Raw genomic sequence first — 22794 nt, forward strand, 5'->3', positions numbered from 1 at the left:
GAATTTGAACAGCATCAGAAGTAGAATTTTAAATACATCTCTAAATTCAGCAGAATATTCAAAGTAAAAAAAAATATATATATTGTGGCAAAAATGTAATGTAAGAAAAAAAATCTATAAAAATTACCTTAATGTAAAAAATAAATTTAAACTATAAAAAATCAACGTGAAAAGTACAAGATTTACTTAAAAATAAGCCTTTAAAGTTGTAAACTAATGTAAAATAGTTTAAAAAAAACAAAAGACTATGAAATCTTGTTGCAGAGAATGGGCTCATGGCGAGTTATGGTGAGTTGCTTTTTTTCAAGCACATAATGTTTTTTTATTGTCGCTCTTGCTTTTTTTTATCCGTAATTAAACCAGTCTGTGGTCCAACAAAAGTTGGGGACCCCTGCTTTAATCCAGCTAGAATATTCCTACTCACTCCATTCTAACATCTGCTCAGTTGGTCCAGAAGGAAAAAGGTGAAAAAGGCAAGTTAAGCATTTCACAGATAATAAAAGCAAAACACAGAAGCCAGAGCGGCGCTCTTCGGGTCCCGGAGGAGGTGAAAGGGCTCCTGAAACCATTTCACCTCTGAGGCTTTGTTTCGAAACAACAACACAGATTAGACACCTCAATCTCATGTGGCCCGAGTCTGGAGTTTATCGCGGGTCGACCACAAGATGGATCACCAGGTCCTTAGAGGACAACAAGAGGAAAAAAAGAGAATTCTAAGAGTCCTTTATTTTTGAAATCATCTAGCTTAAATTTAGAGGGAGTTGAAGAAAGAGCTGTGTTTCTAAAGTTAGAAAAACGAGTCAGAAAGTGATTTTTTTTTTACTTGATGAAAGTCAAACATTGGGTTATGAAAGGGGGAGGAGAAGGAGAACAGGAATACCTCAGTTATCATTTATGATAGGGTTTTATAAGGTGCCAAATGGTGTTTTTTTGAAATGCGCTGTTGCTCGAAAAATAGATACGAAAACATCGTATTGTTTTACAAATGACTCTCATGCTTAGAAAGTTTCATTGTCACAGACAAGTTCTTTCTTTATCACTCTATTTTGGGGTACATGTTATATACAGAATAAACAGTATATTAATCAGGGAAAATTAAACTCTATATAGGTTAAAATAACCCATCTCCTGTCCTACTACAGCAACTATAAAAAACACCTGGACATCGCATTTTTATTACAAAAGTATTGCAAAAGTTATTACCATGTTATAAAGTTGAAAAAAGGTCTAAAATAATATTACAGAGTCAAAAACTCCCTGTGATGCTGAATAGCTGCTGGATATCGAAAAAGTTAAAACAAACTCGCTCACTTTTTAAACAATTCTACAGCCACTAAATCAAGATAAACAAAAGTGAGCTGGATATATAAAATGTTGGCAGCACTATGTCCCTTTTGTTGAAGTTGCTACAGTAAATAATTTCAAGATCGCCTTTTAACTCAAGTTGATGTATTGTGCGGACGGACGAGCAGCCGTGTCTTTGGAAAGTACGGTGAGTTATGGTATGTTCTCGAGAGCACGCTGCACTGCAGTGAACATGTCCAGTCTGTCAAGGATGAAATCTAGAAGTGAGACGGAGGAGCTGAGACCAGACAGCTGCGTCTTCATCATCTCACCAGCGGCAGCAGCAAATGTATATCTGTGTAATTGTTCCTCATGAAATCTCTCAAATCTCCATCCAGAGCGTTCAGCAGCTGCTCTGGAGTCTGATTTCCCCGAGGTTTGTGTGTGAGCTTCGCCCTCATCTTCACGAGTGCAAAAAACAAACATGTCGGTGTAAATAAACAGCAGGAATCGACTGACCTTCTGCCAGAAGTTGATGTAGAAGATTTCTCGGGAGATGTTGAAGTAGATGTTGGTGTCGTAGGCGTCGTCTCCCGTGTTGGAGATGGTCAGGTTCAGGGAGACGTTCCTCACTCCTCCGAGCGCCAGGTGGGGTCTGACGTGCTGCCTGAGGGGGACGAGAAGATGGAGGGGGAACTCAACAAACATTTCCGAAGGAGTTTATTTGTAGGCTTCACCTTACGTGCATCTACTTTTCTTTTAAAATAATTACATGTTATTGTTACAATGTTTAACATCTACATGCTCACAATTTAAACATATTTTCTGCACAAACTCTTCTAGTTTTAATAGATTTTTGATTTCACCCTTGTCTTATTTCTGGGTGAAGGTGACAGATACGCCCCAAAACAAATGTGTTTGTGGTATCCCTTGTGTTGTCTCTGGGTCAAGGTGACCCATACCCCCCCCCAAGAAAAATGTGTTTGTGTTATCACTTTTGCCGCTCTGGGTCAAGGTGACGCATACGCCCCAAAACAAATATGTTTGTGGTATCCTTTTTGTTGTCTCTGGGTCAAGGTGACCCATATTGTATTTGTATTTATATAGCGCTTTTCCAGACCAGGGTCACAAAGCGCTTAAAAAATCAAAAGAAAACTCACTAAAATATATACTTTAAAGGTCAAGATAAAACTGAGAACAACAGAGTGGTATCCCTTGTGTTGTCTCTGGTTCACCTTAAACCAGACGTCAGTTAAAACTGGAAAAATATAATAACTTACTTATAAAATTAAGTGATAATTTGTTGAATAAAGATGATGATGATTCATTTATTACTGCAGTACTATTAAATTCAATTAATTAATTTATTTAAAATGACTACAAATATATCGTTTTGGTGACTTATTGGTATTATAGGTTCAGATTAAAAAGAAAATCGGTTATAATTATAAAAATGTGTATTTTGAGAAATGTGGTATTTTTTACTAGTGTTTAGATGATCTTTAAACGAAGTAGCCACCGTTTAAATCATCTCTCACTGAGCTGCCGTGTAAATATAGAAAAACATATTGCGTTCGTCAGAAGTTGAACGGCAGGGAAGTGAAAAAGAAACACAGTAAAAAAGAGAGGGAACTCCCTGACTATGGAAAAACATATGGATTTCCTCCAAACATGCGTCATGGTTCCACTCCCCACACCCACATGGCCTATGACTTCAGCTCGCTTCCACAACACTGCAAGTGACGGCCAAGAAGAAAAGAGGTTGTTTTTTTTCTCTCGTACCCAGAAAGCAGCAGTTTCCCATGAAGCCTCAAGTCTGCAGCGCAGTCGTCCGACAGGCAGTTTTTCTCAAACCAAGTCTGAAGAGGAAACAGTAAAACACACACTTCATATGACGTCATAGTCCATGGACAGTCTACAATGACTCACTATCCAGCATAGGGGGCAGTGTTGGGTTGTTTATTGGAAGCATTTTATGTTCAGCCTAATTAAAGCAGGATGTTGGGAGGAAAATTAAAAAAAAAAAGCTGAATAAACTTCATGAAAAAGCCTCTGTAGATGCTGAAGTTTGCCATTTCTTAGTCCTTTTCCTCCGCAGATGCAGATGGTGGCGCACATGAGGGGCATGTTAGGGGTGGTTGCAAAAGAAAATAAATGAATCAGTCTCTTGGATTCCTCTCAAGAAAAGCTACCGGAGACAATAATAAGCAGGTAACCAACACTGTCATCATAAACTCACTTGCAGCCATTTCCTTCATTCCTGCTGCGGTTTGTCAGATGTTACTCAATATTAGTCCAATCAGTTGAAGAAATAAAGGAGAATTGACTAAAAATAAATGATGGAGAACATTACACGTCGTAGATTTATGTCGAACCGTCTGCGGCATTAAAGTGATTTATTATATTTATAATACAGACTCGATTAATAAACTTGTATCTACCAAATGATTTCCTGTCAAAAGGTTTGCAGATTTACTTGTTGGAACTGAAAAGTTGATCTGGTGTTGTAAGGGGAGGAAGAAGGAAGCCGGTTTACCTCATTCCTGACTGCTATCTTGTTCCCCTTCCTCCACCGCAGCACAGGGGTGAGCGCCGGAAGATCTCGGTCCGGGTGTCCCGACACAAAGTGCTTCCCCAGGCTGTACGAGACTTCAAATCTGATGGGAGCGAACACGTCTTTTACATCTTTCTGTAGAGGAAATAAAGACAAGGCAGAAGATAACATTAGGGCACATTGTTCTTTCCACTTAAAGGAGCCAAAAGTATATTCTGGAGGACTTAATCGACAAGGATAAGATTCTAAAATGATTCGGAGCCTATCCAAGTTTCATTGGGCGAGAGGCGCCAGTCTGTTGCAGGGCACACACAGACAGACAACCATTCACAAACACACACTCATACCTATGGACAAGTTCTCCATCAACCTCTGTACGTTTTTGGACTGTGGGAGGAAACCGGAGTGCCCGGAGTAAACCCACGCAACACGGGGAGAACATAACAACTCATGTTTAAATCAAAACTCAAGTAAAGTTGTGCAGCCGATAATTTATATTAAAACATCTGCAATAGTAGAAAAAATAAAGCTACACAAAAAAAATGAGCATCATCCACGCTAACTAAACCACAACATGAATCTATTTACATAAAGTTCAGAAAATAAAACACATTACTACAGAGAAAAATATTTATAGCATGAAATTATTATAATTGATTAAAATAACACATTGAAAGATGGAATTACAGGAAATTTTTAGATTAATAAAACTGTCTGTGACAGAGCCTCACTTTCAATTATTTCTGGCATCAGTTCCATCAATCTCTGATCCTTATCTTATCATATCTTAAACACATTAACAAAACACTTAATCAACATAATCAACTTTGATTTACAACACCGGGGGCTCAAGTTTGACACGTGTGCCTTAAGGCAGGGGTCCCCAAATAGTTTCTGTGAGGGCCACATAACATTTCCCTTCTCTAATGGGGGGCTGGGGTCAGTTTGTAACAAAAAAAGTATGATGATCCCAGAGGTTCCTAAAGGTACAAATGCAATGTTTTCCACAAGCCACACATATCCAAACAACCCTCTCTGGGTTGTTTACAGAAAAAAAGTCAGGAAAAGTAATTTTAAGCCCTAAAATATTAACATCAAAATGGGCTGCAGTTTGAGGACCACAGCCTTCAGGGGTAACAAGGGCTTGAGAGGTGAGAATCTGGGTGCGACGTGATATGGTCACGATCACAGGATACACATGAACACATATGTTCAACGCAAATAGGAAACTAGTGACGTGTATTGGCAAGAATCTGGTGATACGATACGTATCATGATACATTTGTGACGATACCGTATATTGTGATATATTGTAGAAAAAAACGATACATTGTTTCAAAGAAACAACATTTTTTCTGGCTTTTGCAACAAAGAAATTAGAAATCAAATGTAAAAGTGCTTGTAGGAAAGTGCTTCTCAAAATACAGAATCTAAACACAACCTTTTTTTAAACAGATCTAAACTTATATTAACAATAAACAATAACAGTCTGAAACAACCTGGAGCAACATGCAAAATCCAGTATCTGTCAGTGTTTATTTTTTTTAACTTTAACTTTTGTTTTAAAGCCAAAATGAGTCCAAAAATCAGGTTTAAAAGCAGCTGGAGCCTAGTGTATCCTTTCCTTTTCAGTAATCGCTGCCATTTCGCTGGTTTTGTTGTTACTTAGGCACGGAGCAAATGATGTATGCTACCAACTAGTGGCCAAAGGTTTAATTGCGACACATAAATGAATAAAGGTCATGAATATTTGAGTGTTAATACGGATACATCGCTATTGACTATCAATGCATTATCGTGAATAAAAACATTGCGATACATCGTTATATCAACATTTTTTCAACACCACTATAGGAAGCCAACGCAAATCTAAACAGAAAAATCTTGGGTTCAAACCAAAAGTTGCCTTAAACTGGAGTTGACCCTATGACCTTCTCTCTATGCAGCCCGAGCACTTTGCTTTTAGGTAACATGTCGATTTTCTAAATTAATTCTCCAGCGATAAAGAAAGCCTTATTTCAACCTGAGAATTTTCTCGAGGCCAACATTGAAAAATCAGCTGAGAGGAAGTGATGTTATCAGCCAGAAACTGAAGCCAAAGATCCAGCGAAGCCCGTCCAGGATCCTCTTCCAGCTCGATAAAAAACCATGCGTGCATTTAAAGCACTCCTAAAAATAACACCGCTGCAGAAAATGTTGCCGTGCGTGTTGGCCGACGATCTTTCTCATGTGATCGTTGTAATTTTTTTAATCCAGCTGGCTCGGCCTCTGACACGTTCCCGGTCGGTCAATCTGGACCATGAAAGAAGTGTTTGGGTTGGCGACGTGAATGGAAACAAAAATCAGGCTGAAGGGAAACAGAGCTAAATGAGATCAAGTCTTATATCTTCATTAGAAGACAGCGCCGAAAGACTTACATGGGAAAAGAAGATAGTGATCCTTTCATCTTTTCTTGCCACCACGCTCTTTGAAAGTGGATCTGGACTACCGTGTTTTAAAGCTGCAGGAACAACACACCACCGTGGATCGGTGCCCGACTGTTGTCCGTTGAGCCAAACCCACAGTGTCAACATAATGGCTTCCCTGTGTTTTCCCCGGTGGCCCGTCGTTCTTTTACGCGTTCTCCTTTTTTCGCCCGGGATAAAAAAAAAAGAAAAAAGTTTTCCAGCGTCCACCCATCCATCCGCACTTTGAACAGACTGCCAGGAGAGAACCACCCAAGTCATCCGCACCAGAATTACAACAGGAAAGAGAAATCGTTAGCACAGGAAGTGGGGAGGAAGATTTAGCGCTCATATAGGAAATGGTGTTTCAGGGGAGATAACGAGTTCGTCGTCAGAGAGTGAAATATTAATCAAAAAATCAAACTAAAAATGTTATTTCAAGCGTCCGCTGATAAGATCAGGAGTGAGAACCGAGGCACGTGGAGTTGGTTTGGACCAGTGATTTTCAAAATGGGGGTCACCTGGGGTCACCTCAGTAAAATTACAAGACAATTATAGAATTTAATATTTTTTTTAACCATTTGACCTCAACATAAAACACACAAACTGCCTTGAACTGCGGATTCTCAAGTCTCTGCTTTGATGATGTGACATTCGGTGTCAACTGTTTACATGAGTTACCAAGTAGTTTGAAGCTAATTAGCGAACAGGAAATGGACAGGTTTCTGACAGGAAATGGACCAAACAGCCGTACAGAGAAATGGCCACAATTTCCCAGAATGCTTAGCGAAACTAATACAATTTGAAAGTAAGAAAATACATTAATAGTTGATGATTCTATATATATTTCAAAGCAGTTTCTGTGCTTCTCAAAGGGGGTCCTTGGCCACTTGCTAACAGTGTTTTAGGGGAGGGGGGGGCTTGGCGTGGTGAAGTTTGGGAACCCCTGGATCAGACAACACAAAGAGTAAACACAGAGAGGTTCATGGAGGATATAAGCAACAAGGAAATGCCGAAAGAAAACCTCTGAGGAATTCAGCCGAAACAAAGTCCAGCAAATTAATCACGTAAACAAATAGATTTTCATTGGAATCCCCCAAAAATATTTATCTTCAACAGTTTGTTTTGGTGAGTTTGTGGATACAAACAAAAATAAATTAAACGGAGGTGCACAAATAAAATGATCATTTAATAAATGAGTCGAAGATTCCACTGGCTGAGATTCAAGTAGTCGAAGATGGGACACCCTGGAAAGTCCAACACAATGTTTTTTTTTGGTAAGGAAACAGGAGAACTTGGAGGAAACTAATGCTTCTAAACCACTGACCTCATTGCTGTGAGAACACAGAAGTCAACAGTGAATCCATTAGTTGTTACTTTCTGGGATGAATCTGCACTTTAAGAAGAAGAGAAGCTATAATCTGTGTCGCACACATGTGATCCTCCTCAGGAGGCGCTCGGAGGGCTGCACTAATTGACTTTATGTCGAAGCGCTCTTTTCTCACAGTAAAACATATCAGTAATAAAGCTGATGAGCAACGACGCAAGAGGTCGAGCCCCCCCCCCCATCCATCCATCACCGGGGCTGCTGTTTACGGCTCATTTGGCGTACAGAGAGAGCGTTGTTCTGCTCGTACGCCTGCTCGGCCGGGAGGTAACATGACCAGCGTGGAGCCGTGGTGGGCGATCCCGGCAGGACCGTCGGCCCCGGCGGTCATTAAAGCAGAATGCCTTAAATGGCCCCTGTCCGATGGCCTTCCAGTGAACTGACCCCCGTGGGAGTTCAATGCTCGGGGTCCCTTGAACTCCCCCCTGCTTATCTCACATTTTCACAAGAGAAATGAGCTGAAATATTAGGTCTGTGCTCGTAAGGAAGACGTTTATATACGACTTAATAAACGTCATATTTCAATGACCAGGAGCACAGGACCTCCATTGTGGTCTCAAGAAGTGCTGGACGTTGTCTGCTATCACTTTTTCAACAGCGTTTGAAGTCAGCCAGGGGGGCAGCTCGAGTCACCCACTCCCCGCTGCTGGTCCCGCTCCGAATTCCAGGGGAACAGAAGAATTCCTGGGCGCCAGCTGAGAAGGGCACACGTTGCGTTTACTGCCGGGTATCTGGATGTAAAGGACAGACACTGATCTGGAGTGGACGGAGAGAGGGAGGCGCAGCAGCAGAAATAACCTCTTTTGTATCTACATCTCCTGTCAAGTCGTCCTCCTTAGTGATCCAAACTTACTTGTCTTAATATTTTATTTATTAAAGACCTAAACAAGTACTCAAACTGAACACTGAATTAAGCTTGAACAGTAGGAAAGTGTAATTTTAAAGAATGTTTTTTGAAATAAAGGGATAAAACAGAGTAAATATGACAACATGATGTACAAAATAGATATTATAAACTTTTTTTTTGGATAGAATAGAACTGAAACAAATGGTTAAATATTGTGTCTATATTGTTAAAGTACTTTACAATATGAATCCTCTTTGCATCTCTAACCCACTGACAGCGAATAATACAATAAAAACATACAAAAAAAGTGTATTTTTGGAAAAAAAAATAAACAAGCGTGAGTAAATATACAAAATATACAAAATTAAATAAACAATTTTAGAAATTAAATAAATAAAAATGACTATTTACATAAATACAAATGGATGGATAAATAAATAGATAACTTTATTATTATTATCATTATTATTGCGCAACTAGAAAGTGTAAAAACATATCTAAGATAATTGTCTAAATGTGCAGTTTTATATAAATAAAAACATTAAAATTAAATGGTCTGGTAAAATAGTCTGGATCCACATTACATCACAAAAAGTGCCATAATGCTAGAAATAATATTTAAAAATGTATAAAAAGGTAAGCTAAACTTTTGATTGAATGACATGTTATTCGTTTAGCATGTCATTCATTCGTTTATTTATATATCTACAATGTAAATCATAAAACAACAAACTTGTCAACACAATTTAAAGGTATTTAAACAGGAAGTGTAGCCTTACAGAAACACCCTCTCAGATTAACACACATCCTCACCATCAATAACCAAACTAGTCACTAACTTTAACTCTACTTTTCTTCATGAGACGCCCCATCATGTGTTCAGTCAAAGAGCCATTTTTCCTCGTCACGGATAATCAGTCGTCATTTGAAACTCCATGAACGGCGTTTAAGTACAATTTTCTGTCAGTGGATGTATTTACAGCAGCACCGCTGATAAATGACGGAGAATTACTTGAGCTATTTTCATGTAATGACCGCTGCTGGCCCCAGAGGCCAGTTAACACAATTTAACTCGCTGCTGTAGCCTTGTGTGGCCTTTAACAACTCACTCTCTGTTCACTCCATTCTCACTCTGGCAGACGCAGAGATAAAACAGAGCTTGAACAACAAGATTTTTTGCTTGTGTATCACAAACATATCTACAGATGAAACACTTTCTACTGGAAAACAAACAAGATCAATCACTAAAAATGCACCCTTTCATCTGAGAAGTAAGAGAATAAAGTTCTTTCACATGATCCAGATAATGTCATATTTTGAATTAAATTACATATGATACAATTATATTTACCACACAGCAAAGTATTTTTATACAAAGGAGCACAAACTGAATGAAATCTCATTTCTGAGTCATGAGTCACATCATATCCCAGAATTTCATTGAGGGCCTGTGAAAACAAACAAGCTGTATAAAAATGAATTAAAAGTACATTTTTATAACTTTAAAAAAGACTCAATTAATAAATTAAAGAAATTTAACATGGGTTGATACTTTAAAAAATAAATATGCTAAACAACGATCGTGTTTCTATTCTAGATTGTTAATATACATAAAAACTTTTCTTTTTTTTTAATCAGCAAATGTGCACTTATTGATGAAAATGACTAATATAAAATATGAATAAAATAAAATCAGTTAAAATTAGATGTAATTGAAGAGTAAAATACGCCAAAAAACAACAACTCGTGTTTAGCTGAAGAAACAAAACAAACATTTTCTGGGTTTAAACTGAAAAGATTTGTTATAAAATTGAATCATATGATTCTATTTCCCGCTAATCTGATCAACCGAATCAAAGATGACATTATCATGAAAACATCTATTTATCAATGTGCATCTGACTTAAGATGAAGGATGGAAAATTCAATCACAAATGGGGCCACATTATACCATGGGATTGCCTTGAGGGCATGTGAAAATACTGCTACATAGAAGTATGTAAGTAAGTAATAGTTATTTGCGAAGCTAGAAATACAAGAATCAAATATAAATAAATATTAGTACTTTATTAAAAAGAAAATAAATGGCAGCATTAGTAAGATGGAGAAATTAAAAAACAAAACAAAGACAATACTATTGTTAACACAAAAAACAAATGTGCACCAATTGATGCAAAAAAAGTTTTCAAAAACATCAACTATGTATGAAATTATCAATAAGATGCTATAAAAGCAAAAATAATATAAAAAAAAAAAAAATCTTAGTTTGTTAATGTTTAGCTAGTTTCTGTTTGTGATTACTCTTTCAAGCAATCATAAAATATGACCAGATAGTGCACAATTATATATATAAAAAAAAGATAATTCAACAGAAAAAGCTTCATTTACAGTCAGAACAAGACGAGACTCTTCATATTCAGTTTCTCAGTGTCACACAGACCTCATTAGGGATGGACACAAGTGGCCCCCAGGTCGAAGTTTGACCTGATCATTACTCCACTCAACTCTTTTCAATAAAGCTTGAATTGTTTCACCGATTTCAAGCCTAGTTATACAGTAGACACGTTGCACTTATATCATCTGACGCTATTTCAAACCCAGCTCGTTCATCTCTTCATTACAAAGCAGGAACATTTAGGAAAACATGAGCTGAATAACTCATCATCGGAGCTGACATCAAGATCAAGAAGAAGGTTCTTAACAATGAGAATCTGTCGGCGTTAACCCTCTTTAAAACTACACATATGTTCTAAACACCCAGACTGCCGTTTTCTGCATATAAAGTTTAAGTTCCCGCTTGTGATTGACAACATGGCAGCACTGCTACACAGCCTGTGGGTTCCAGGGATGACGTCGAGGCAAAGGAAGCTCTCTGATCTTCACTTTTAACGCACACAAACTCTTCTCTCAGCCAAAAACCTTTCCCCCCCCAAAAAGCATACAGCTTAAGGGGTGATCATGGGAAGTCTTTATTAACTTGTGAGGGAGACACTCTCCGCCGCGCTCCTTTTTAGGACAATGAATGTTTGGATGACTCGCAGGTTGAGGCCCTTTCATTCAAGAGCTCAACTCCTGGGTTTTTAAAATGGAAAAACAGACCTTTCAGTCCGGCGATGAATCGCTTCAGTGTGTCGAAGGGGAGGATGGTGTGAGTGTGCAGCGAGACGCACGAAGACGAGACGTACCCCTCAGTCATTGTGTTAAATATGTGGAACTTTTGGCGAGTGAAATTTTCACATCAAACAATAGCAGCTGGAATTCTCAGCATAACCCGACAGAATCAGTTTGCAGATGTCGAGTGACGAAACACGTGGGAGGAGAAGCGAGTGTCGTTCCAATTATTCCATCTTGAATCCTTCATTGGATCAGGTCTGCTCTGCGAAATCGATCCTCGACCCACAGAATTTTTGTTTCCGTCTCACTATCAGAACTGCAAAATCCATCTTCCTTGAATATCAGGTTCTCTCCAGCTGGAACCAACTGAAGATTCTGCTTCTGAAATATCCCGATTCTTTCAGAGATCACTTCCTGTTTAGAAAAAAAATTCAGTGGAGACGAATGTCGCCAGTGACCGGATATTTTCAGAAATCTCTATGACTTCCTTCAAGGACTTGGTCAAGGTCTAAGAGGGGAGTGTGTTGTTGGATATTTATGTGCTTTCCTCTTGTTGTTTCTTGAGATATGCTGCTCATATCCTGGTGTTTACACCACCATTGTCTTCATACGAATAACTCTTTTCTCAACTTTTCGGGAAAATCGGGAAGTCTAGAAACCATTTGAGACCGAGATAAACTTTCTGTGCTGAAATTGCTTGTTGGATCTTCATGGAAGTCTCTGATGAAACACAAAGATTTGTCAAGAAAGGTGCGACTTATCCAGTTGATGAATACATTGAGGAAAAATATAGTTTATTAAAGCTCACTTCCATAACCAAGCTTAAACCTGTGACACATAGATACTGATTGTAATGTAATCATCTTTATACTTTTCTGTTCCATTGAAATAAATAGTACATCTAATGTGAATTTATATTTCAGTATATTTCAATCTTAAATTGTGTTAAAAAGCACTTTCTTTCACACATTTTACAAATAAATAACATTTGATGCACGATAGACGTGAATCGAAAAAGTGACTTATATTCTTTAAAAAGGCAAGATATATTAATGTGTATCTAAGTATCTACAAACTCGTTCAAATTACTCAGCTTTAAAATGAATATCACTGATAAAAATTAAATAAAAACAGAGCTCAAGTATGTATAAAAGGGAACAGAAAATACATTCAGTTTACGGTGTATACGAACCATCTACGTTTATGTACGGTGCAAATTCAAATAATGTTGAATTAATATTCTTATGTATGCTTAAGAATCTACGATGACTTGTAATAAATCAATCAATATATTTTGTTCAATCAATAAAACTACATAAGTTTCAATCTGAAGTCATTATCTCCTTCCATTGACACTTAAATACCCCCCCACACACACACACACCAAAAGAAGAAGAGAAAATCCTATTTAAGATCCGTTCTGGGGAAATACTGTGACTTAATCTCTCCAGTGTGTCCTGGATTAGCCTCTGAGCCCCCCAGCTGGACTGACATGCTCCGGGCACCTCACATGGGAGGCATCAACTGACTTCTGTCAACTTCAAGAACGATGAACAAAGCTCTAATGGCGTGAATATAAACGGTAAAAAAAAAAGAAGAAAATTCATCCATTGAAAATGAGGAACAACGTAAAACTTCTTCCTCTCTGTTGATTGCACAATCAGTGATGAGTCATTCAGTTTCTCAACTGATCCTACTCTTGCAGACTCATTGGTGAGCTACACTGCACCTCAAATATGAATGAAGTATTAGTAAGAAAATGGGTTTCAAAAACATCAACCACAGCCCATTTCGGCAGCACGTCTTCAACATAGGTTGACCAGTACAAAAAAAAGTTACAGTATCTCATAAGTCAATTTACGTGACCCTGTCCTTCAACACGTGGTTTATTTACAGGTCTGGACTTCAATTACGAAAAACCGATCTCAACATCCGTCATTTCTGGGCGACAGAGTGTAACTAAATATAAGCCGCACCTGTATAAAAGCTGCATGTGTTCTAACATTGCAACACGAGATAGTTACACAGAAAGATGCTAGAAATACTTTTTTTGGGGTTATATTAAGGTATTTTTGAAAGAGTCCTTGTAACAGGGAAGTAAAACAGATTAATACAGAACAAAAAACAGACAAATTCTGATTTTACTACCTCTTTTGAAAGCCAAACTTATTATTTCTATTTCCTTCTCAAAAAACCAGATCGATCGCCTTAAACTTAAAACCCGCATCATTTATATGCGTCGTGAAGGTTGTCCACGATGCATAAATTGATTGTTCAAACAATGAATAATTTTTATCTCCTGAAAACTTGTGGTCAAGTTGTCCAGGGCTCCACTCTGAGTCTTAAAATACTTATTCATGTGTGTTAAATTATACACAGTAAAGACTCAAACTCAATCATACTTTCAAGTTGTACTTCAATCAAAATGTCCCTGTCTTAGTCGCGTCCTTTAGGTTCTTTCGGTGTTTCGCAACATCACTCTTGAGCAAGCGTCATTCCTCGAGCGGAGCCGGACCGTCAGTTAACTGACAGGAAACGTGAACCATCTGTGCTGTCATGCTTGAAACTCCTCCGCAGATAAACAGCAGTAAACAGGATTGCTCTTCACTTAAAGCTTGAATAACTTTAAATACTGCTTTAGATTGTGCAGGAAACCTTCAGCGACACCTCCCTGATTTGACTCTCACTGAAAAGACTCCCCAATAAAACATCCCAGGGGGTGAGGAGGAGGGGGGGCTGAGCAGATATACTGTACGCTGCTGGTGATTTACTAGAAAACTCAAGCCTATTTAATTTATGTCGTTTAAAAGCAACGTTGCGTAAACACAAATTACAGGAAACTTTTACGGCTTTACATGCATCACGAAGAAGGCATTCGACGGTTGACCCCCGGACAGTTAATGTCACAGCTGGGATTTATAAAGAAGAGAAAAAAGGTGCCTCACTTCCCCTGGTGGCAGATGGAACGAGTTTTAAACGGGCGAACGTGCCAAAATCATCAGCGTCCTTTTACAACACTATCAACAAGAACTTGATTCGACGCCAGTGCTAATAACGGCTAATATCTGGACGCGAAGGGGCCGGGCCAAGAACCTGTAAATGTACAGATGTGCTCCTTCGTCTTCTACCACATCTCATCGGCAACTTTCTGCGTCATTACTACGACCCGCTGGAGAGTCTTCGCTCGGGAAACGACCTCAGCGGAGAAGAAGACGCACAGGATCGTTGACACACTGCCCCCGTCATCATCGTCGCTGACCCGGTTCAACTTTCTTCGTGTCTTTTTTTGGGGGAAAAAAAAACAAAAATAATGAATTTTGGAGACGGGTAGTCGCGCTTTGAGCATTTTTTGCAAAGATTCCCATAGCCTTCATTCTTTTCCACGCTAAGTGGTTTGGTGCCAACAGTGTCCAGATGTGGTTTTTTACACACCAACGTTTATTGCGAGTCGCACAGTCACGGGAGTGATTTGTTCACATCTGGTCAAGTGCTGATGAATTCATATCCCAGCTCGTTTCTCTGAACTTCACGCGGCGCGCGGAACATTCACACGTCGAGACTTATTTGTACTGGAGGAACGGTGTTACTTTCAGAAGGTTCTAAACCTTTGTAGTCGTTCGACGGATTCTTGCGACACTGTTTCATTCATTCTCTCAATATTTTGACATTTCATTCATTTACCCTCCATGTCTTCTTGGGAGGAAACATGAGTGCCTTGAGGAAACCGAGGCAAGTGTAGTTGTCTATTTAATCATGTTTTCCATGGATATCATGAATTTAAGTTGTGTATTTGTCGCAACATCAATGAATATAATATTGATAAATAATTTCCTATAATTGATCACGAAAAAAATATACATTACAACCATTGTGACCTTTCTGTGTGGAGTTTGTTTGATCTCCCTGTGTTCTGTGGGTTTACTCCGGGCACTCCGGTTTCCTCCCACAGTCCAAAAACATACAGAGGTTGATTGGGAACTTGGGCAAATTGACTGTAGGCTTGAGTGTGTGTGTGAATGGTTGTTTGTCTTTGTGTGCCCTGAGACAGACTGGTGTCCTGTCCAGGGTGTCCATCACCTCTCGCCCCCTCGTGACCCCCATTAGAATTTTAGGCCAAAGCTGAAGATGAGTTGACTGTGACCTTTTTTCAAAATAAAACTGGCCAAAGATAATATTAATGAATGAAATGGTTTTGTAGCTTCAACAAAAAAATGTTAACATTTGTCTGTTTTCCAGTTTCTATTCACCCCAAATCTCACGTTGAATTGTTGTCAAAGAAAACAAAAGTGTATTTATGAGCTCCTCCTGTTTACAGACAACAATCTGAGGAATTCATAGGACGATTAACGACATGTCAACATCCTGGTAAACATTCGTGCGTAAACAGGGAACGTTGTTATCTCCGTCAACAAGCTTCAGCCATTTCACAAAGATGCCGATTCATAATGTAACCAAGAGCAGCTGATTTCAGCTGGGCAACTCTTAATTTTCCTTTTGAGGCGAAACCAGAATTTTAAATTGAATCTGAGCCGCCATGATGGTGGAGGACGTTTCCAGATGCTTCCTGCAGTTGATGTCGTGAAGCTCCTCAGAAGTGCCTTCATTGTTTTCATTGACTGAACTATGCTAAACCTTAATAAATCGCCTCAATGGCCTCATGAGACGCGCCGCCGTCTGTGCCGGATACACACAAGCGCCTGCAGTGTATATTTGTCAAGTCTTCCTTTGAGGCGTATCTTGTGCAGGAACCGCGATGTCGCCCGTATCAGAAATACACGCCGCTCTCGACAAACGGGTCAAGATTGGGGGAAGTGACGACGGGGGTCACCCGGAGAACTTTCCTGTTTCTGCAGAAGGGAAGTGCATGCCTCGTCCCCGGGGTTGCAGAGTGGAAGTGGGAAACGTTGCAGCGTTGTGGTCAGACTTGGCCACGCGTTTGCTTCAAATTGCGGCGGCTTTGTGCGGCAACCGCGTGGTCAAAACACTGTGGAAAAAGATTCTACCCGGCAAAAGCTCCGCTCGCCAAAGTCAACAAAGCATCAACTCAGCAGGATTTTCAAACACTTTTTTCATGTTGATTAACAATGACGAATTAACCGTGGCAACGAGTCAAACCGGGCTGTAAATCTCCGGAAACTTCAGGAGTTTGCTTGACTGAGACAAAGAAGTGTCTGCTCCCACAGAAACTCTTAGCGCTGGCACGACCATGTAGGGAAATCCTGACCAAAATATTAGACAGAGGCTAAAAATAGCCTGAATTATTCCTCCAAATCGCCATTAACTAATGCCCTTTGAATCCCTCTGTATCTGTGTGTCGGGCAGCCAAGATGACATTTTCGTTTAAGATTCCTGCTCGAGTAAATATCAGACTTTTTCATTAACTTCTTCATAAATTCATGCGAAAGAGAGGACAGCTGGATATCATTACCCTCTTGCTATATACTTCCATTGTATCAGCTTTCTTGGCCCGGGGTAAATGAAACCAGGGGAGCAGCATTGAGGGAATTAAAACGTCGTTTTCTCTGAACTGTAAGCAGGAAAACAAAGCCGGCAGTGTGACAGCAGCAAGAGCAACAGTTCTCCACGTGCAGGACTGTGTAAAAGTGGGACACAACAACAGGAACTTCTGGAAGAATTAAAGTGGGACAAACCGTTGTCGCTAATGGAAAACATGTTTAGTATGAAGGAATGGATCAACAACTCTAAGTACGAAGGCTTGAGAATCACAACAGCAATGACTTTGGTCATGAAATTAAATTGAGAAGATCTCAAATAGGCGAAATAATGATTTATTTAGGCAGCTTTAGTTGTCAACTGCTAGATATGATATCAATCTGTAACTTCTCTACAAAGAACAAAATCTGTGCGCCAATTAAAAAACACTAATCCAAGTAATTGTATTTACGTCAATCAAACACTAATTCAAAGCACAAAATAAACCAAACACCTTGAATCCATGTTGACATGATGACTTACAAAGGTCGAGGTTAAACTGGGAATCTTCCAAAAAACAAATAATGTTTGTAGATGGAAGGGAATTTAAAGAAACACTGACACAGAGCCAGAAGTTTTATGATGAAAGTTGCCTCCAGGCTGAAATCCCAGTAGTACTCTTAAATATGTTTGATGGACTTCAACGTGTGTTTGTTTTGTTTCCAGTGTTTTTCATGAGTTATTAGCATTGATTTATTCATATTTATAATGTTCTCGTTATTTCACAGTGGCTTCATCATAATGACCTTATTCTGCTTATGAATCATACATTCTATCTAGAATTTATTAACTGTGAAATGAGGTTTCATGGTGACATTAGCCTCCTGCCTCACACATTAGTCGTGTGTCTTAGAATCTTCAGTTCGATGCCATTGGTCTAGAAGGAAAAAAACACATGAATACATTCATGTTCTCACAGATTCAAGACTAAACACAAACAAAACTAGAAGCTTCACCATTAAATCGGTTTAATTCAAGACTAGAAACTAATGACTCACATGTTTTTAATAGTTAATAATCGACTCAAGTTTGCCCTACTTCCTACTCAGCTTATAGAAATGTAAAACACAGTAAGACTTTAAGATATAAATGGGCGTTCAGATAGGAAGTGCAGGAACCAGATGCAGCTACATTAGCTCATGGCAACAGATCATTTTGTCATCCTGTTTGGTTGTTACTATGGTGACGTGAGAGTGTTTACTAATAACACCCTTTACAGGGACCACTTTAGATCTTGTCACAATCTAACTGTTTAATATCATTGTAACACTTTTAAATTAATACATCACAGCACAGCAGATATTATACACAGTTAATTCAAGATACCAGTGATTTCACTGGTCCAAGCCTTATAGAACGCAGGCTGGCTAACTTTACTATTAAAAATGTCAAAAAATGACATGTATTTCAGACGATAAAGAGTGTCAAACCTTTTAGTTTAGAAATATTTTTTCTTTTCTTCAGGAACACCTCTCTACAATTAAACTGACGTTAAATAAGAATAACAACCGATTTATTTTACTGAAAGTGGGCTGTCGCACTTACTTTAAGTCCTTCTTGTTTGTTTGGGTCGTAACTGTTGATCATTAAACTTGTTTGGGCCGTGAATGTTGCATGAAAAGGTTACAATGAATGCTCAGAAGTTCATCTGGACACAATTGAAAAACCTCAGAAATGACAAAGATTCATCATCTCCTTACTCTGAAGACACACAAACACAACTCTTAAGTACTCTCATTTTGTCAAGAGTTTTTGGTGTTTATGTCACCAGTAAATGAGGCTACAATGTTATTTTATTACATTATTAAAATGTAATTTTCAAAAGTTGCCCATACCATTAATGAATGTCACCTTCGCAACTTATGTTGGGGTCACCCAAGGTGAGGCTGGGCCACATCCACATTTTTTAAAGAAAAAGGTAAAAAAAAAAAAATTTTAAGAAAAGGCTTGTGAAGATCAAATGGAAAAGTTGATAAAGGGGAAACACAATTTCTAATATCGCAATTCATAAAAAAAATACAAACTGAAAATGGTTTTAAATGAAATTCATGTATTAAACATTTTCTCAAATATTATCTTTTCTTTAAAAAAACAACATATAATTAAGAGAAACACTACAAAGCCTAGCGTATTTATTCGAATGAGAAGACGATAGAGCAACCAGACTCGTACATCCTGTTGGAAAATGAAATTTTTTTGAATCTGTTAAAATTAACTTAGTAGCTTTAAAAAGTATCGGGCTACGGTCATTTAATAAGATATAATAATAAAACACTTTATTACGTTGTAACAAAAGTCCTGTGACTCCCATGGCAGAGGGCAATAAAGTACAGAAAAATATTTAATCTTGAGTATTTATCAGTCTTTATCACTGTCAGGAGATTTAAGGACAGATGCAACAAATGTTAAGAGACTCAATGCAGCGAAGCTTCTCTTAATCTTCAACTGATGACAACATTATCCACGAACACTGCCTCAACAAATCTCCGATCGCCAAGTTAATTCAATGACGGAAACTCCAGTAACTCTGAAAACGGTTATGATTTTGGAGAATCTTTCTCAGGTTACTTCATAAAACCATCATCTAAGAGTCTTCCGTGTTCTAACATCTTCATATGGTCTCAATTTTCCATTCCGTGTCTGTAACTGGAGACGATGTGGGTCCATGTCTCCTGACGGATGGGCACTCCGGCTGCAGACGCCCGAACCAGAATCCAATCTTTGATCGACTTAATAGAGGAGCAAACGTGGGGCCGCATGAGGAACGGGGCAGTGAAATATAGGCCGAGAGGAAAGTGAGCGTGTGTTTGTGTGTAAGCAGGATACTTCACAAGCTAAATTAAACGGACAACTGTTGGGCTCTGAGCTGGCCTATTTTAGCTCCTCCTTGGAGACCGTGATGCTTCCATTGAGCGGCACAATGGCTCTCATGACCACAAATGGACTTGGCACGGATTCAAGGCACACGTGCACGACGCTGTAACGGCGCCTGCTGGAGTAAAAACACACGTATGGTGATGGATGAGCTGCCAGAGATGTAAACACACACGTCGAGAGGATGAGCACACTGTCGGGAGTTTGGATGAAGAGCAGGAGATCTTAACAGAGTACCATGTTTTGGACTGAGGTCATTCATTACAGACACAAAGTACTTCACCTGAGCTCACAGTCTTACGCTTTAGCAGTATGTTTACATTACACCTGCTCGGACTGACAACCTGCTCTGACACGGATTACGTCTTAAGAGATCTTGTCTCGTAAGAGAGAGAGGGAGTCAGATCTTCCTGCTGGATCCTAATTTTATCTCTCGAATATTGACCTGGTGAACGTGTCACGTCTATGGCGCACACATGGGAGATTTACTGCTGGAAGGTATAAACAGATGAAATGAACCTCTTAAAATAGTTCGCCTCAGAAGGCACTGTCTTGCCATTTTATAAACATCGCGTGCATATGTGTGTGTGGGTGTGTGTGTCCACACGGCAGGTTCAGGAAGTGACTCAAAAAGCTCAAACACAGTCTACATCTGATCTCTTTGAAAGTGCATTTGAAATTCTTTAAGGAAAATCTTTGAGCCTATCCCAGCTTGCTTGGGCGAGAGGCAGGGGACACCCTGAACAGGATGCAAAAAAGACACACTCATACCTACACACAATTTCCCAATCCACCTCAGTATGTTTTTGGACTGTGGGAGAAAACCGGAGTGCCCGGAGTAAACCCATACAACAAGAGGAACACAAACTAACAGAAAGGCCGCAAGTTTTATTCGTCTATTATGTACTGACACCACAAACATTCCTAAGTTGTGTTAACAACACAATTAAAGTTTCTGATTCTTTCATGCAAGGATGAAAACAAGTGTCCTGAAACATAAGCAATTAAAAGAAACTACGTTCATTCTTCTGGCGAAAGCAGGCGACCTCCACACGGAATGGAACTGACAACCTTCTTGCTTTGAGCCAGAAGCTCCAAACGCTACGCCACACGTACAAACTACATTTAATGTAAAACTACAGTTTCATGCCATCCATCCCTTATCCAAGGCTGAAGGCATTAAGATGCCAACGTTCTTAGGGCTTCTCAATTCCTGGTGGTCTCGAGCCAACACCATGGAGGTAAACCCAACGTTAAGGCTCTATGTGTTTGGTTAATCAACCTTGGCGGGCAAGTCGAATATGGGAATTATTATTCCCCCCCCCCCAAAAAAAAAAGTCTGCTTCACAAAGTCTGTCAATCTTTTACGCAAATCCCAGCTTCAGTTCACTGTCCTTGATCGCTTCATAGTCAATCAACCTTCAAGCAATTTCCCCCACCGCGTCTCAGTCTGGCTGGACGAGCCTAAACACCACAAAAGATAACATGTCAGGGGTCCAAAATCCCTTAATAAAACACATAGCTGAGGAATTCTTGCGTTAAGTTTCATGTTCTCTTGGGATTATGAGTCAGAGCCTGTCTCGCTCCGCGCACCCCCTTGTCATCCAAATCATAATTATTCATCAGTCATCTTTTCCAGGAAGGGGTTTTCTCCCCCAAACCTGAGGTGCAACTGTAGAAAAAAAAAAAAAAAAAAGAAACCTTGTGTGGTTTATTTAGCTAAAAATACCCAAACACAGAACATCTGGATGTGTGGGCGATGCCAGTGAAAACATGTTTCAAATGATCGACATGAAAGACTTGCATAATTTCGGGAGGAATTACTTCGGGAAAGAATGTGAGCTTCTTGCACTCGTGCCTCTCGTGAGGTTCTGTGATTTACTGAGGCCGGACCGACCCGGACGGTGAGAATCTGAGCGCGTCTGGTTCTGCCGCTTCGCTTGTATCCCAACGTGTTTGACTTAAATAAATATTTAGACGATTGGATTCATATAGCGACCGAACCTGGATCAGCAGTTGGTCAGAGTGGCTGCGACTATGAGAGCGGCTCAGAATAGCTCGTGGCTCGTGTCCACCAGCACTTCAGAACCCGAGCAATCAACCTTGACTGCAGGTTTTCCATCGGCGGCTCCAACTCAACTGGACTGCACCCTGCTGCACCCGCTCCCTTGTTTTTTTTTTTGTCGAGGGGGTGGGGGGGGTAGGGGGCTGCCAAGCCACCCCCCCTGACGAGCAACCAGCTGGTTTCCATTATCATTCCTCTTTCGGAGAATACTTCATGTGGGCAGACACACGAGGAAGACAAACGGCCGGATTGATCGGGAAGACCAGACTCTCCATCAAAGCCAGATCACTTCTGATTACAAAGATGCAAAGGTCGTAATCTTTGCCCCTTTTTTAAGGTTGAACCGTCCCAGGCTTGAGCCACAATTCAAGGAAACCACACCTTTAGTGCTGCCATTTGGTGAGGCTTAATTTGGAAAGTTACACTTTGGACTTGGCTGCCGGGCAGGTGAATTTTTCGAGCATGGATGCAGACCAGCTCAGCTGGACTTCACACCCAGCAACCAACCAAAGCAAACAGCTTTGCAAACAAAAATCCAGAAGGTGTCCATGGAGAAGTACTTTTCAAATGAGAAGAAAGTAAGAAGGCCATTGGACACTTTGCCTCTCACCAAAAACATTTGAGGTCCTAATTCTACTTTCAATATTTAAAGCTTTTTGGAGAAAAATGGCTGAGAACAGGTTTAAACTTAAATATAAAACAAAGAGAAAAGAAAGTTTCCAACTTGTTTTT

The 22794-nt window shown here is 39.5% G+C and overlaps 1 protein-coding gene across 1 annotated transcript in view; it reads right to left on the reverse strand.

The window, feature by feature from the left end:
- The window catches only part of itga9 (integrin, alpha 9), a 60050-nt gene that overhangs the window by 16404 nt on the left and 20852 nt on the right, over window positions 1-22794 (reverse strand). The window contains exons 16-18 of the mRNA XM_087802276.1: window positions 3821-3973; window positions 3067-3143; window positions 1804-1951 (exon numbers count right to left, since the gene is read on the reverse strand). Of these exons, the coding sequence (XP_087658402.1) occupies window positions 1804-1951; window positions 3067-3143; window positions 3821-3973 (378 nt within the window). The remainder of the gene's footprint in view (window positions 1-1803; window positions 1952-3066; window positions 3144-3820; window positions 3974-22794) is intronic.

The sequence above is a fragment of the Callionymus lyra genome, chromosome 11 (assembly GCF_982586985.1).
Source record: "Callionymus lyra chromosome 11, fCalLyr1.hap1.1, whole genome shotgun sequence".
Lineage (NCBI taxonomy): Eukaryota > Metazoa > Chordata > Actinopteri > Syngnathiformes > Callionymidae > Callionymus > Callionymus lyra.